The 14,144-nt window shown below is 41.0% G+C and overlaps 1 protein-coding gene across 2 annotated transcripts in view; it reads right to left on the reverse strand.

Annotated features, from left to right (window-relative positions):
• The window catches only part of ADGRV1 (adhesion G protein-coupled receptor V1), a 266,144-nt gene that overhangs the window by 75,971 nt on the left and 176,029 nt on the right, over positions 1-14,144 (reverse strand). For both annotated transcript variants that reach the window (XM_027671225.1, XM_027671226.1), the window contains one exon: positions 2,185-2,301. In XM_027671225.1, the coding sequence (XP_027527026.1) occupies positions 2,185-2,301 (117 nt within the window). The remainder of the gene's footprint in view (positions 1-2,184; positions 2,302-14,144) is intronic.

A 14,144-nucleotide genomic window follows, 5' to 3' on the forward strand; every position in this document is an offset into this window, starting at 1 on the left:
GCGCTGTGCAGTCTCACGGAGGGTAGAGTGGTTGCACAAGCAACACACAATCTCTTCCTGTATTTTTGCTCTTTCCCAGATGGAAGTATTTAAGTTCCATTTAAGTATAAATATGTGATTAATTCTGCCTTCCAAATCAAGTAATGTATTTTAAGTATACCATGCTGAGAAACACAAACATTCATTTCCCAGCCTTTTAAATTTGCCATTCAGAAGGCACAAGCATCTAGACTTCCCAAATCCATCTGCTTTTCCTTCAGATCCACAAGCTTTGCTAATATTGTCATGGGGACCAATTTGAGCACAGAGATGTTCCCAGTACTCCTTTCAGGCCCTGGCATGCTTACTCACTCTGCAATGAGACATAAATTCAGGGCCTATTCCCAGCCAAGAGAACTGTAGTTGAGGCTGGGTTGATCTGTATTTCAGATGATTTCTTTCTTTTTGGGTCTTTCAGAGTTCAGGGATTATTCACAGCTGAAGACCTGCACCTACAAAAAGGGTACTCCTCTTCATTCTCAGTTTTACTCCTGGCAGCTCTTATCAGCTCATGAATCAGCAGGCTGTGATGCATTCCCTCTTAACCACCTTTATCCTGTCAGATTTGCAAGAATCTTCATGTCTAACACAAGCCTGAGGCTCCGCTAAATGCAATGGGACATGCAAGTTCTTGGGATTTGGACAGAATTTACTTCAAAAAAATAACACTGGATTACAACTAGAGACACAAAAACGATCAGCTGTTACCAGACACACAATTTTTTTGCCATTATAAGTGCCTACATAACATGTAGGAAGGGATGTTGAAGTACCATCAAAACTGAGGGGCCAAAGCTTGAGATATGCCAGTAAAAAGGCAACTTAAAAGCATTACTTTGTCCAAAATGGCAAACATTGAAGAGATCCGAAGATACTTAGGAATAAAGTGAATGAGCAACTCTGAGGAATATAAAAATAATTTAGACTAGTTAACCTAGGAGAACATCATTAGCCAAGAAGACAAATTTCGGTATTGAGACCATCTACCTGCAGCTTGCTGAGGCCAACAAGCACACTTGAGCTGTTGGAGAGACTGCTAGGGTTCTCAAAGAACATGAGCCTGACATAATCCCAGGAAAATGCCACATATCACATGAATGTTACTGGCAGAGAAAGCTGTACAGCCTAATTAGCAATTCTTGGTTTGCTCTGACAGCCTGCATATTGGAGGATTTGTATGGTAATGTATGGAGCTGCGCATATAAAGCTGTATGCTATAATAAATGTCCTGTGGACGTATCCTAATAAAATAACAGACAAACAAGTGGTATAACTCATGTATTGGTGCTAAATATACATTTCTAGACAAAGCCATGAAAATATATTTTTCAAATAACCTCATAGCTTGTTATTTTGACTAACTTACAACTGGATGCAATTTTCCATAAAAAATTTGATTGTTCATAGGGTTCCACATTAGTTCAACCATTTTTTTCTACAATTTACTATTATATAATACATCAAAAGTGCAACAGAGCTGGTGAATGGTCTGGAGCACAAGCCTGGAGCCACTGGGGAGTGGCTGAGGGAGCTGGAGGTGTTAATCCTGGAGAAAAGGAGGGGACACAGTTTAGTTGTTGACTTGGCAGTAGTGGGTTAGCCATTGGATTTGATGATCTTAGAGGGTTTTTCCAACCTAAATGGTTCTGTGATTCTATAAAAATTATGAATATATATACTCCTTATTTTAATGCAAACATATGAAGGTATGTCACGTTATACAAGTCTAATGACTAAAATGCTACTGACTCAAAAAATTACAGTATAGTTTACATTCACATTTCACCTGTAAGAGACTGCTTCAAAAGACCAAATGAGAAAGCTTAGAAACACTATTAACACTAAGAAAAATAGTTCTTCAGAGTTCTGAGACAGTAACTTAAAGGATGAAGTGAGATGAGGGCATTCTTACACAGTTGTAATGGATATGAGTGGAAAAAGTCTTTATAGTGTTCAGACATATATCCTTGGAGCTGTGACACTCTAGGTTTAATAAAAGCCACCTAATGTTTTGCCCTTCTAGTAGCATTGAATTTCAGATACATATATATATATATACACTACAGTATAAAAGAAACACAGCCTAACTGCCAGTTACTTTAACAGATGTTTTGAGGAAGCAGTAAAAAAGACTAAGAGACGAACCTGAATAAGCATCCAGCTGAACTGGCAGAGGTACAGGTAATGGGTAACAGATGCGAGGGCAGAGCAGCTTTCCTCTGAGATATGCTGGCTCATGTAAGCAGAGGCCAGAAATGAAATCTGCAGGGGAAAAAATCAATACATGCATACTGAAATTAAGCAAAATTAATTTAATAATAACAATGGGGGGGGAATCCTCAGTTTGGAAGTAAAATATACAATCAATTACTGTTTTCAGAGGTGCATAAAAAATATCTTGGGACATTTAATATTCACACAAAACAAGTTACACTGTCAACCATAAAGCCAGCTTTAACTGTATTGTGCAACCTTTTGCAATAAGGAACCTATTACTTTAATAAGAAAAATATGTACCACCTATAGGAACAAGTTGTTCTCTCTTGGGACTTTAAAATATATGCTCCTTAAAATACCAATTGTTCAGAGCTCATTTTACAGAGAACTTATGATTTTAGATAGCCCTTTTCACACAACTTTTGTGTACTGCTATTTAGTTCTATGTTGAGATGATAACATAGTGCTTCTTCCTGGTACTTCTCAACATGATCAGTCTTGACCCAAAATGATCTAACTAAGGGATAACAAGTCACTTAAGTCATCCAAGTAGCGGGCTGACACTTTTGTTCATTTGATTGTGACAGTTCTGTACCACATTGAAAATTAAGGTGATAGTATATCATTGACAAGATTCTACTTGAAAAAGTGAAGAAAAAAAATTAAAGTAAATCAATGCACTTTTGTTAAACAGCAAAAATATCTCTGACAGGGTCCCCATTTACTCAGTTAATCAAAGGATACTGCAATTCTTTTAAAACTTTAAGTCACTTACCTAGCAGCTACTTCAATGAAATTAGTACCAGGGTATTCAACCTAAGTCATCAACACCAAAATATAAACTATAAACATGAGATGATTTACAAATTTTTATGTTCCCGTGTGAAGTATTTTTGTAATGCTGTTTCCAAGCAGTAGGCTGTATCTGAACACCACTCCTCTGCTAGCTGAGAGCTGCCTCCTAGTTTCCAGCCTGCACTTATTCATGGTCCATTTATATCTCGTTTTATTTCTGTGGAAAGTCTCTCATGTTACACAGGATTTCCTCCTCCCTGGTATTCGTACTATCATGAATTCATGAAAAGCAGTAGTATTCTCCCTGAATCTCCATTTCTCAGGGTTAAACAAGCCACTGCACAACTCAAAACTCTGTAGAGATGCTTAAGCTGGTCTGGACAGCAAAAGCAGTTTACTTCCATGCATACAGCATCTGCCTGGATCAATTTACCTTGTTTCTCGCAGTAACCCTACATCATTCTTGTAGGTTCACTTCAGGTACTGGAAGGCCTCAGTTGGGTCACCTCGAAGCCTTCTCTTTTCCAGATTGAACAAGCCCAATTCTCCCAGCTTTTCCTCATAGGAGAGGTGCTCCATCCCTCTAAATCATCTTGGTAGCCCTCCTCAGGATGAACTCTAACAGGTCCATGTCCTTCCTGTGCTGGGGACCCCAAACATGATTGCAGATGGGGTCTCACAAGAGTGGAGTGGAGGGAACAAATCCCCTCCCTCAACCTGTTGGACACTCTGCTTTTAAAGAAGCCCAGGATACAACTGGCTTTTTGGACTGATATATAGTAATACCTCAGTGATCATCTGGTACACACAGCTTTTCTTCTTATTTCCAGTCACCTACCTCTTGGCACAGAATTTTGCTGTTAGCCTACAATTTATGACTGTTCAGCTTGTTCTAGAAATATTCCTGTATTTCATACTTCACTCCTCAAAGCCATTCACACCTTTCTAGATGTCAGCTCACTACCATTCAGTGCTTCTCTTCTTTGTACCATTGATGCATTTTGCCTGGGCATGGTATTTTCTGTTCCCCAAACCAGTTCTTTAGGACCAGCGCAATACCTCTCTTCATTCATGACTCTCCCATAGTTGTCTTTTCCCATTAGTCTGCCTCTTCTCAGATCTGAGTTCCTGGGCTAATCCTCCTTCATTACTATTTTATATTATTTCCTGCTGGGAAGGGGAGTGATCCAGTGGCTAGGTGGGCACCTGGCATCCAGCCAAGGTCAACCCACCACAGCCCCTTTTGAAAATTGTCCAAAAGAGAAAAAGGAAAGACCAGAAGACCGAAGAAATTCCATACCAATCAGGTAAACAACAGCCAAGAGAGAAGTAGCTTGTCTGAAACCTGAAATAAGAATTATGTACGAAGAATAAGAAAGTGCAATACTGAGCAGTAGTGTTCTAGCTTGTCATGGTAAGTACTGAAATGCTAACATATGTTAGACATTAAAATACATCACATGACACATGGAAACAAATCTTAACTTTACAATACAACAAAACGTGGAAGTACTAAATGTTGTCTTTGCTCCAGACCTTTCTAGCAAGACCAGCCTTCAGGAATTCCAGGTCCCAGAGACAGTGGGTAAGGTGGGAGCAAGGCAGGTGTACTCTTGGTGGAAGGAAACTGGACCATGGCACCTGATAGGATGCACCCACCAGTGCTGAGTGAGCTGGCAGATAATTTTTGACCAATCACAGTGACAGGGAGAAGGGCCCAAAGACTGGACGAAAGCCAATGTCACCTGCATCTTCAAGAAGGGCAAGGAAGAGAACCCACGCAACTACAGGTTGGTCAGTCTCACCTCCATCCATGGGAAAGTGACAAGGCAGCTCATGGTGGAGACCATTTGCAGGCATATTAAGGATAAGAAAATCATCAGGAGTAACCAGCATGGTTTCACTGAGGGAAAGTCATGCTTGACCAACTTGATAAATTTCTATGATGAAACGATGGGCCTGGTAGATGAGGGGAGAGCAGCAGATATTGTCTACCTGGACTTTAGTAAGACTTCTGACTTTATCTCCCATAAGATGACAGGTTGTTGACTTACAGGCTGGGTATGCAGACAGTGAGATTGACTGAAAACTGATTTGAACTTGTTTGAAAAGAGTTATATTAAAGATGCTAATGTGACAATTCTTCAGAGCCATTCAACAGAAGTGCAGTGAAGCTGATGAATTCAAAGCACTGTGATGAAAGAATAATACCTTTTGCTTTTAAAAAAACCCAAACAACTCAAATAAGACTTTCTCCCTTGCATTTTATGGCAAACCATATCACTTAATGTATTCCTTTTCAGAGAATGCAAAACACCCAATGATGAGGACATTAAGGTTTTTCTGTTGAAATTTAAATGTAACTGATTTACCGTATTCCACCAAAACCAGTCTGTCTTAATGTTCTGTCCAAATTCTTCAGCCTGAATACAGTAAATACTGAAAAAAATTATTTTACAAACACCTAAGTGTATCTCATGCATTAGCTATACAATTTGTTCAAAAATAGAAAACAGGAACTTTCAGCACAGATACTGCAAATGTTAAATCCCCTAAGTAATAAGTAAAGCAAGTGGTAAAAATAAAAAAATAAAGCAGTAAAGCATAATTTATAGTTTTAAGAAGTGAAAAATATTTTCACAGGGGGAGAATAAATCACAGAATCACAGAATATGCTGAATTGGAAGGGACCCACAAGGATCATCGAGTCCAATTCTAGTCTGAGAGTAATACTCTTTCCCAGTTGCAAGAAGTGCTGAAAAGGCAGCATGTTGTGATGGGTGAAGAAAAAAGAAAGAGAACACCTTGCAATGCTCTAGGGAAAGAGCTGTGGAGAGGGCTAACCCCAGCAGACATGAAAGCATCAAGCAGAGGAACAACAAACATTTAGCCCTGAAGGAGGCTAGGGCCTAACACATCTCCTCACAATAGTTTCACTTTTTCATTCGAGCAGGAAGCACTCTGCCTCTTGCAGCTGAGAAAAAGATCGTCCCCACCCGGAGAAACCTGAAGAGCAACCGGTCAACTCCTCTAGAACAGGAACATGTCCGTATACTCATGCCACATTTTTGCAATTTCTGTAAATTACTGTTTCACAGTAGGAACTCACAAAGCTTTAGACCTTGCCTTCTTCTAGACAGAAATGCCTTTATATATGTCTTACGGAAATGGATCCTAACAGTTGTCATTTCATTGTAGGAGTTGGGTTTCAGGAATGGTGCCAAACAGCACCCTGGGAGTAGTTTTGCAAGTACTCTATTACACGTGCAGTGAAGTGCCTTGGTGTGAATGGTTGTTAAACTCACATGGTGTGATGTGTTAATCCAAATATAAACTGTTGTCTCATTTGAATAAAGAGGATTTGGCAGTGAACCCCCAAGCTAGCCGGGTCCATATGTTTTACTTACTTATTATATTAATAAAGCAATATCTGGTGCCCTGAACTGGGGCCACTCCCTGTATCAGAGATCATTAGAGACTGCCTTATAACAAGGAGAATTACGGTAGCGTTCGAACGAGCTTGTTTTAAAAGCTGAGAAACGCTCTCCAAAAAGAAGCCCAACATCATATACCGAGCTAAAAGCAGGCAGAAAACGACGTTAAAGAAAGGACATTGAATACCAGTGCAAAAAGGACTGGAACGTCACGCAGTAGAACCGCGTGGGAGCTCCGAGAACCTAAGTATCGTCTGCATGAGAGACCTGGCAGAGCAAGGTTTGAAAGAAAAAAAAGGTAAACCTACAGAGAACTCAAGGTAAGAAGCCAGCATGGGAAGTTAAAATTCAAGGGAAATTATAGAAATAACTGTATCAGGACTTCTGCTAAGCAGAATCCTTAGGGTGACTGCTTGGAAAAAATTTGGAGAGACAGCTCCAGAGAAAACAAAGATAGAAGATGTGGACACCTTAAAAATCTCACAAAGAAACTTAAACTCATCCACGGAGAAAAACTTTAAACTTTCTGTTCCCCCATGAGCCCTTAAAGACAAAGGACTCCCCCAGACACCGGGAGCAGACGCAGGGGTGAGGGAAAACCGCGTGCAAAACGAGAGATCCTAACAAAGGACATGGGCTGGGTTTTGCGCGGGCAGAAGCGAGCACGTGGCATATACCGCGTGGTTGTTAGGGAGAGACAGACCTTGAGTCCACGAGGCACTGCCGAGTTGCAGCCATGTGGCGGCCATGCCGCGGGCTAGGAGTCGACATCTTGTCCACAGCCAGCTTGCCGATTGTCCCAGCTTGAGGAACCGTGCTTAGAGCATGTTAGTTCGGTAAGCAGTGAAACAACAGAGGACACAGGAAGTCGGGTTTACCCCCTCCGAAAAATGACAAGCATCCATGCAGCGCAGGGACAGAGCACTGCCCCTGCGCCGGCTGCCTCCGTGCTGCTGTTAAAAGAGTCTGTTGGACCCGCTGCGCTCTGCAGAAACAGTGCGAAAATCCCTTAAATAAACACCAGCTACAGTGCCTGCGGGCGAGCGAAGCGGTGCGGGGTCTGAAAAAGCACTGTTTGCAGTACTTGTCAGCAGCGGCGGCGCAGGAAACACAGCCGTGGGGCTTGCAAAGGCTCACGGTGCGGGCTCGCGGCGTGCAGCGGCGTGGAGCACTGGGTCCCTGCGGCCAGAGCGCGGACCCGACCCAGCTTGGCACGGTGGTGCCCTGGCTGGGGAACGCACGGTGTGGTCCGGGGCCACGGCAGCAGCTGTAGCTGTCCCGGGCGCGCTGTGCCGGGACAGGACACGGTGCGAGCCTAGACGTGGCTCCGCGGTGGCTTGAGTGGCGGCAGGACAGACCATATGCAAGGCTCGTGGCGCATGTGGGCGTCTGCAGGGGAGTGCACACTGGGGCGGCTCTGCGGAGCCCTGCCGGAGCCAGGACCGGACCAAAGCCACACATAGAACAGGGCAAGAAACGGCCAGGGGTCGACCCGACCCCGGGGCGGCTATATGGGATGGCCCGGCAACACAGCTCTGCGCAGCTCGGGCGGGAGTGAGAGCCCGCGGGGCTGGGACAGCACGACCTGCAAGCACACTGCAGAGCCCTACATGAAATCTGCCGCGTGGCCACCACTCGGTGCCACGGCACAGACTCCCTGGGGGGGCGATCCTGCAGCCCGCGGTGGAAAATAAACAGCAAGGCCGGGGCCGGGAAAGACCGGCAACGTCCCTTGTACTGAACAAAGCGAGGCTGAGCTGCAGCCTAGCTGAGCTGCCCCTCTGCACAGCTCAACGCTACAGCTCATGCTGTGATCTTCCTGAGGCACATACAGAAGCAATTTAACATGTATCTAATTGTCTTGAAACATTTAGTAAGAACACTGAAGCTTTAAGAGTTTGTTTCTATTTCTTCATTAGTTCCCCAGTAACTTTGTTTAAATTGGTAAGGTTGTTAAGTTGTTAAGCTCTCAAATGTAGCTGAATAGAAGAAGTTAATGTGACAATTTAGTTCAAATAACATATTTAAAAAGTTCTTAAGCTTGTTAATTAATGCATTCAGATACTGTTATCCCAGAAAGGTGTGCTTAGTGTCAGCGAAAATGTAAAAATAACTGTGGGTCATAGCTGCTTAAGAGATTGAGTTAAAACCAACTATAATTACTCTAACCAATATCATTAAGAAATAGGACTGCAAAATGCTCCAGAAAAGATTCATCAACCCAACAATGGCACAGATGTATGAAAAAGAGGATTGCATAGCATTCAACTTTGAGGTAAAAAGACATTAAAATGACTTATTGACTTTACTTCAAGCTCCAGCAAAAGGATCACCTCTCAACCTTCAACTTTGAGGTAAAAAGACATTAAAAGCATAAAATGACTTCTTGCTTTTTACTTCAAGTTCTTAGCTACCAAAAGCCATTCCCGGACAAAACTGCAGAGAAACTGCATGTTCGCCTGACCTTCACATCTGTTTCTACCACACTATTTACCTGAGACCGTCTAAATTGTTATTAACATGTTTGTTAAATTTGTTATTAAGGGCAAAAAGCAGCTACCAGAAATGGATGGACAAAAGCTGAATAATTACAGCTTAGACTGGTTACTTACAGGGAATGCTAAGTTTCAATCTGTGTTGGCAGATTGTAATAGTAACTTGTGTGTGTATCTTTGAATTTATTAACCTTTGGTTTTCTAAACAAAAACAAAAAAGGGGGGGAAAAGAGAAAATGCATGTGCATAAACAGGTAAGACATCATTTAGGTTTGTTAGGCCTCGTATTCCTCATATTAATTCCTTTTCAAATTTTCAAAACAGGTATAGTTGCCAGATATGACTATCAGAAGTGACAGATTGAGAAACATAACTAATAACCACTACAAAACCCCAAACTATATGATTTAAATAAAGACATAATAAAAGGTTTAAGTATGCATGTGTGGAAAGAGAATGAAAAGATAGCTACCTTGGTGTGAATGAGAGAAGCTGTGTGGACATGTATGTGTAGACTTGGAGAGACTTATGCTTCATGTGCCTTGAGTAAATTACACTTGCATAACACAATAGTTGTTCTCTAAGGGCCCTTTCCTTGAAATGGAGTTGAATTTCTCCTGGTTACCAATTACATGCAGGCCCTTGGGGAAGTGGGAGTCGATGTTCTACCCAGTTGTGCTGAAGCCCTCAGATCGGTGGAGTTGTTGTTTATCCCAAATACACATAAAACCTTAAGTAGAAAGTTCTAAATGAATTTGCTTATTACAAGTTATAGAAGTTGCACTGATAGGAAAGTTATATGAACAGTTTCAATAAAGGCCTTATCACATTAGGCCCTGATTACATAGATGGTTAAAATAAGTTTAAGAAAAAAAATTAAGAATTGTTCTGTTGCTTGTCGCAATGTTAAAAATTGTTCTATCACTTGTTATAAAAAAGAAAGGGGGATATTTAGGGGTCAAGTTTCAGGAAGGGTACCAAACAGCACCCCAGGAGATGTAGTTTCCCAAGTACTCTATCACACGTGCAGTGAAGTGCCTTGGTATGATTGGTTGTTAAGGTCACATGGTGTAACGTGTTAACCCATATATAAGCTGTTGTCTCATTTGAATAAAGAGGATTTGGCAGTGAACCCCCAAGCTAGCTGGGTCCCTATGTTTAATTTACTTTTTATATTAATAAAACAATATTTCATTTCTTTTCACATTAAACATTTTTATTCTCCTTTATCCATTTTATTATTTTAATAAATCAAAATTTACTTCCCTATCCCATGTAGGAAGAGACTGTCTGCCTTTGGAGCTGGTTTATATGTACTTCTATTAAAAAAGAAAAGAAAACAGTCCAACAACATGATATCTATGATTATACCAACCCAATCTCAATAGAGGAATAGCATCAAAGGCATAATTTAAAGTGCTGTTCCCTTTGTTGGACTTAATTGCAATGAACAACAACATAGGAAAACAAACATATTAAAACTCTCATGTCCTCACTGAACTGCTCTTTTCTGCTTTGAATTTACTTTATATGGGTAAAAAAGGGGTTCCCTCCTTGAACAGAGGGACACTGCTTAATAATAGTGCGTATGAATCATTCTTTTTGTTGCTGCTCGGTAGGACAGGACAGCACTGATGTGAGCCAAATGTTCTGGTGTTTTGTGTTCTGATATTAAATGCTAGGACAAAAATATCAACAAAGGATGTGCAAAAACTTGGAGAGATTCATGGACACTAGCAAAAATTCTAAGTTACTCTTCCTGGAAAAAGTAACAATACAACACACAGCATGTTTCAGAGCACAGAGGAAAAGGTTATATAAGTTAGAAGATTCAAAACTCAGTATTTAACTGGGTCAAATGAAAAGTTCAATAACTAACTTTTCATTTCATATTTATTATGTATTAATATTGCTAAAAATAAGCAGTTAAAGTTCCTTTGTGACTTTTTGTGAATGCTAAATGACTTCACTGATCAGTAAATGGTTTAATTGAGAGAGGAGTGCTTTATAACCGACACCAGAAAAAACCCCATACAAGTGGGTTTAGCTTTATTTCTGCCTTCAGTTAAGTCAGTGACATTAATATTAAAAAATAGGTACCTTATGAACAGCAGTTCCAAAGTCTTACTCTATAATTTACATGCATTGTGTATTTTAGAGATATTTTTGTGTTTATGAATTATTTGCTTTAACTATGTTGATTCTATGTCACTGCAAACTGCCATAGTAAGAAAAGCCAAACAGCTAACTAAAATAAAATCCCCTGAAATGCTGATATTGTATTTACAACAGTAACCCGTGGCACCTTTGTGTAAAGATGTTTACACCTTATTAAGCAGCAACAGAACTGATAACCATTTTCATAGTGATTAGACATCAGCAACTGTATGTTACTCGTTCCCTTCCCCCAGCTGAGCAGGATGGCAGTTGGTTTCACGCTGGGTTCAGTCCCTGACCTTTTTGCTTGCCATGTTTAGGCTCAGGGACTTTTCATGCTTCTCTGAGCCAGCAATCTGAGGGTGCAGGATTGGCGTAGGAGAGGGTGAGGCACCGTGGCACAGAGCACAGCAGCACACAGTTGGCCATGCAGTTGAAGTCGGCTGCTGGGGAAAGGCTGGGGTAGCTCACACCCCCCTCAAAACAGGTCTGACACAAGTACCCAACTCTGTGGACCCCTCTAACACTGTTTGTCCTCTGCTCCAATCACATTGTTCCTTACAAAGAATGTGTTGAGTGATACTCACTGAGAAGTTATACTTGATTTTAATTTTTTTTTGTAAATAAGGAAAAATAAGGACTAAGAGGCTCTTAGCAGGTCCTAACCCATTTAGTTTTATGTACAGATTTAGACAAATGGCATAGGACCCTATAGAGTTTCTGATTTCACTTCCATTTAGATCTGCAACAAAGATGCACATTGCTTCGTTAGTCATTACAAAACACCAGTCAAACCTCCCCAGTCCCACTGCAAGATTCTCAATAACGCAACACTTTTATTGTAATGATGCAAATAGAAGCTGAAAAAGCTTCTTTATGAAACCATCAACAATATATCTCCAGTCTTTTCCAGGTTCAAGTACTCAGACAGATCTCAGCGCTCTGAATGTACTGATTTGGCAGGTACAAAACAAGCTCCTCTGACAGATGTTGGTTTTCTACGGTAAGATCTGTCTCATATTATTTTCTATCTAGAAGCTCAGATTAGCCTCTGAGCAGATTTGCCATGACACATTAATTTGCTCTATAGGCTTCTAAAGCAGGAGGTATGTACACTTCGGGGCGGTTATCGGGAAAATCTTTTAATGATGTGGTTTCTCACTACCTACATTTCTTGATAGAGTTTTTAAAGTTCAGGTGTTAGTTTCCTGCAATAAGTACACACAAATTTGACAATATGACCATTTATGGACTCTAAACTGAATTTAGGACTCTATCCAGGTCCAGCAATATGTGATGTTGGGTAAGTAAAATTATTGCAAGAGAAATACTAACCTGCATGGCTCAGTGCCCCATGCCCCATGGGCAATGCCCCAAGCCTGTCAGTGTTTAAGAGGCATTTGAACAACACCCTTAAAAATATGCTTGAACTATTGCTCATTCTTGAAGAGATCAGGCCATTGGACGTGATGATCATTGTAGGTCCCTTCCAATTGGAACTATTATATTTTTTTCTATTCTAAAGATAACCTGAAGATGAGAAAGACAAAATCACTCCCTAGAATCTAGATGCTGGAAGGAGTAACAGCCAGCTCTCCTTCCACCTGCACACCTACTGGAGATTTTGCCCTGTAGGAATCACAACACAGGGTAGGCCAGACCCACCATAAACTGGGGTCAGGATGCAGTCAGTGGGCAGCCATGAGTAATATTTTAGGCATGGTAGGAGAGGTCTCCCATGCTTCTCTATATGACTAATCAACTGTGAAGGATAATCTAAGTGGTACAGTCCACACACTGGAGGGAAGGGATGCAATCTGCTCTAGTGCAAGATGTCCCTGCCCATGGCAGGGGATTGGAAATAAATAACCCTTTAGGGTCCTTCCAACCCAAACTATTCTATGAGTCTATGATTCTATAAATATTTATTTATCTTCTTTAAAAAGAAATAACCAAGAGAACCATATCATAACCAATGGTTACAATTCTCACCAGTACCTCTGTTGGTAGAGGGCATGCTGTCTACAGTCTCAAAATAAACACCCCTGAGGTTTATGTATAGGAAGAGAGATCTTCAGAAGACTACGGGATCAGTCTTCATTTATTGGTTGGAAGAGCTATTCTAATATGAAGTCTGGTGTGAGATGAAAGAATATTGAATCGAAGCAATTCCAGAAGCTTTTTAAACATAAACAGAAATTTACTTAACACAAATCAAGCATTCTTCAACAAGAGCAAACAGCTAAATTCCCCAGTTCTACCATTATCTGTAACCTATGACATTAAAGAAATGTTTACTTATTTAAATATTTGTGCCAATATTTGATTGAGATTCCTTCAAAATGTTGAAATACAGCCCAGAGAATGATGAATTAGAGGATAAGTCCTATGAGGAGAGGCTGAGGGAGCTGGGATTGTTTGACCTGGAGAGAAGGAGGCCCGGAGTGAACTTTTTGCTCAACAGCCTCAATACAACTATCTGAAAGGAGGTTGTAGCCAGGTGAGGCTCGGCCTCTTCTCCCAGGCAACAAATAACAGGTTGAGAGGACATAGTCTTAAGCTGTGCCAGGTGAAGTTCAGGTTGAACATCAGGAGGAATTTCTCCTAGTGAGAAGGGTGAGTAAACATCGGAATGGACTGCCCAGGGAGGTGGTGGAGTCACCATCCCTGGAAGTGTTTAAGAAAAGACTGGCACTTGATCTAATTGACGTGGTGTTGTTCAGTCATAGGCTGGACGCGATGATTTCAGACTTCTTTTCCAACATACTTGATTCTGTGATTCTGTGAATTCAGTGATCAGTATAATTTTTAGTGATACAGATACCTTTAACTGCCATTTTCTCTGTGAAAAAGGCTTTATAATTACCAGGCAGCAGAAGGTTTCCTAACAAAACCAGAAAACAAACCCTTTGGATTTTGTTGTGCTAGCAGAAAGATTGCGTTTTTAACCCAGAACAATCAATGTGAATTAATAAACTGCATGGGCTCTAACAAGCAGTAAAGACTT

Source organism: Neopelma chrysocephalum, unplaced genomic scaffold (assembly GCF_003984885.1).
Source record: "Neopelma chrysocephalum unplaced genomic scaffold, ASM398488v2 Primary Assembly neopelma1_97065, whole genome shotgun sequence".
NCBI lineage: Eukaryota > Metazoa > Chordata > Aves > Passeriformes > Pipridae > Neopelma > Neopelma chrysocephalum.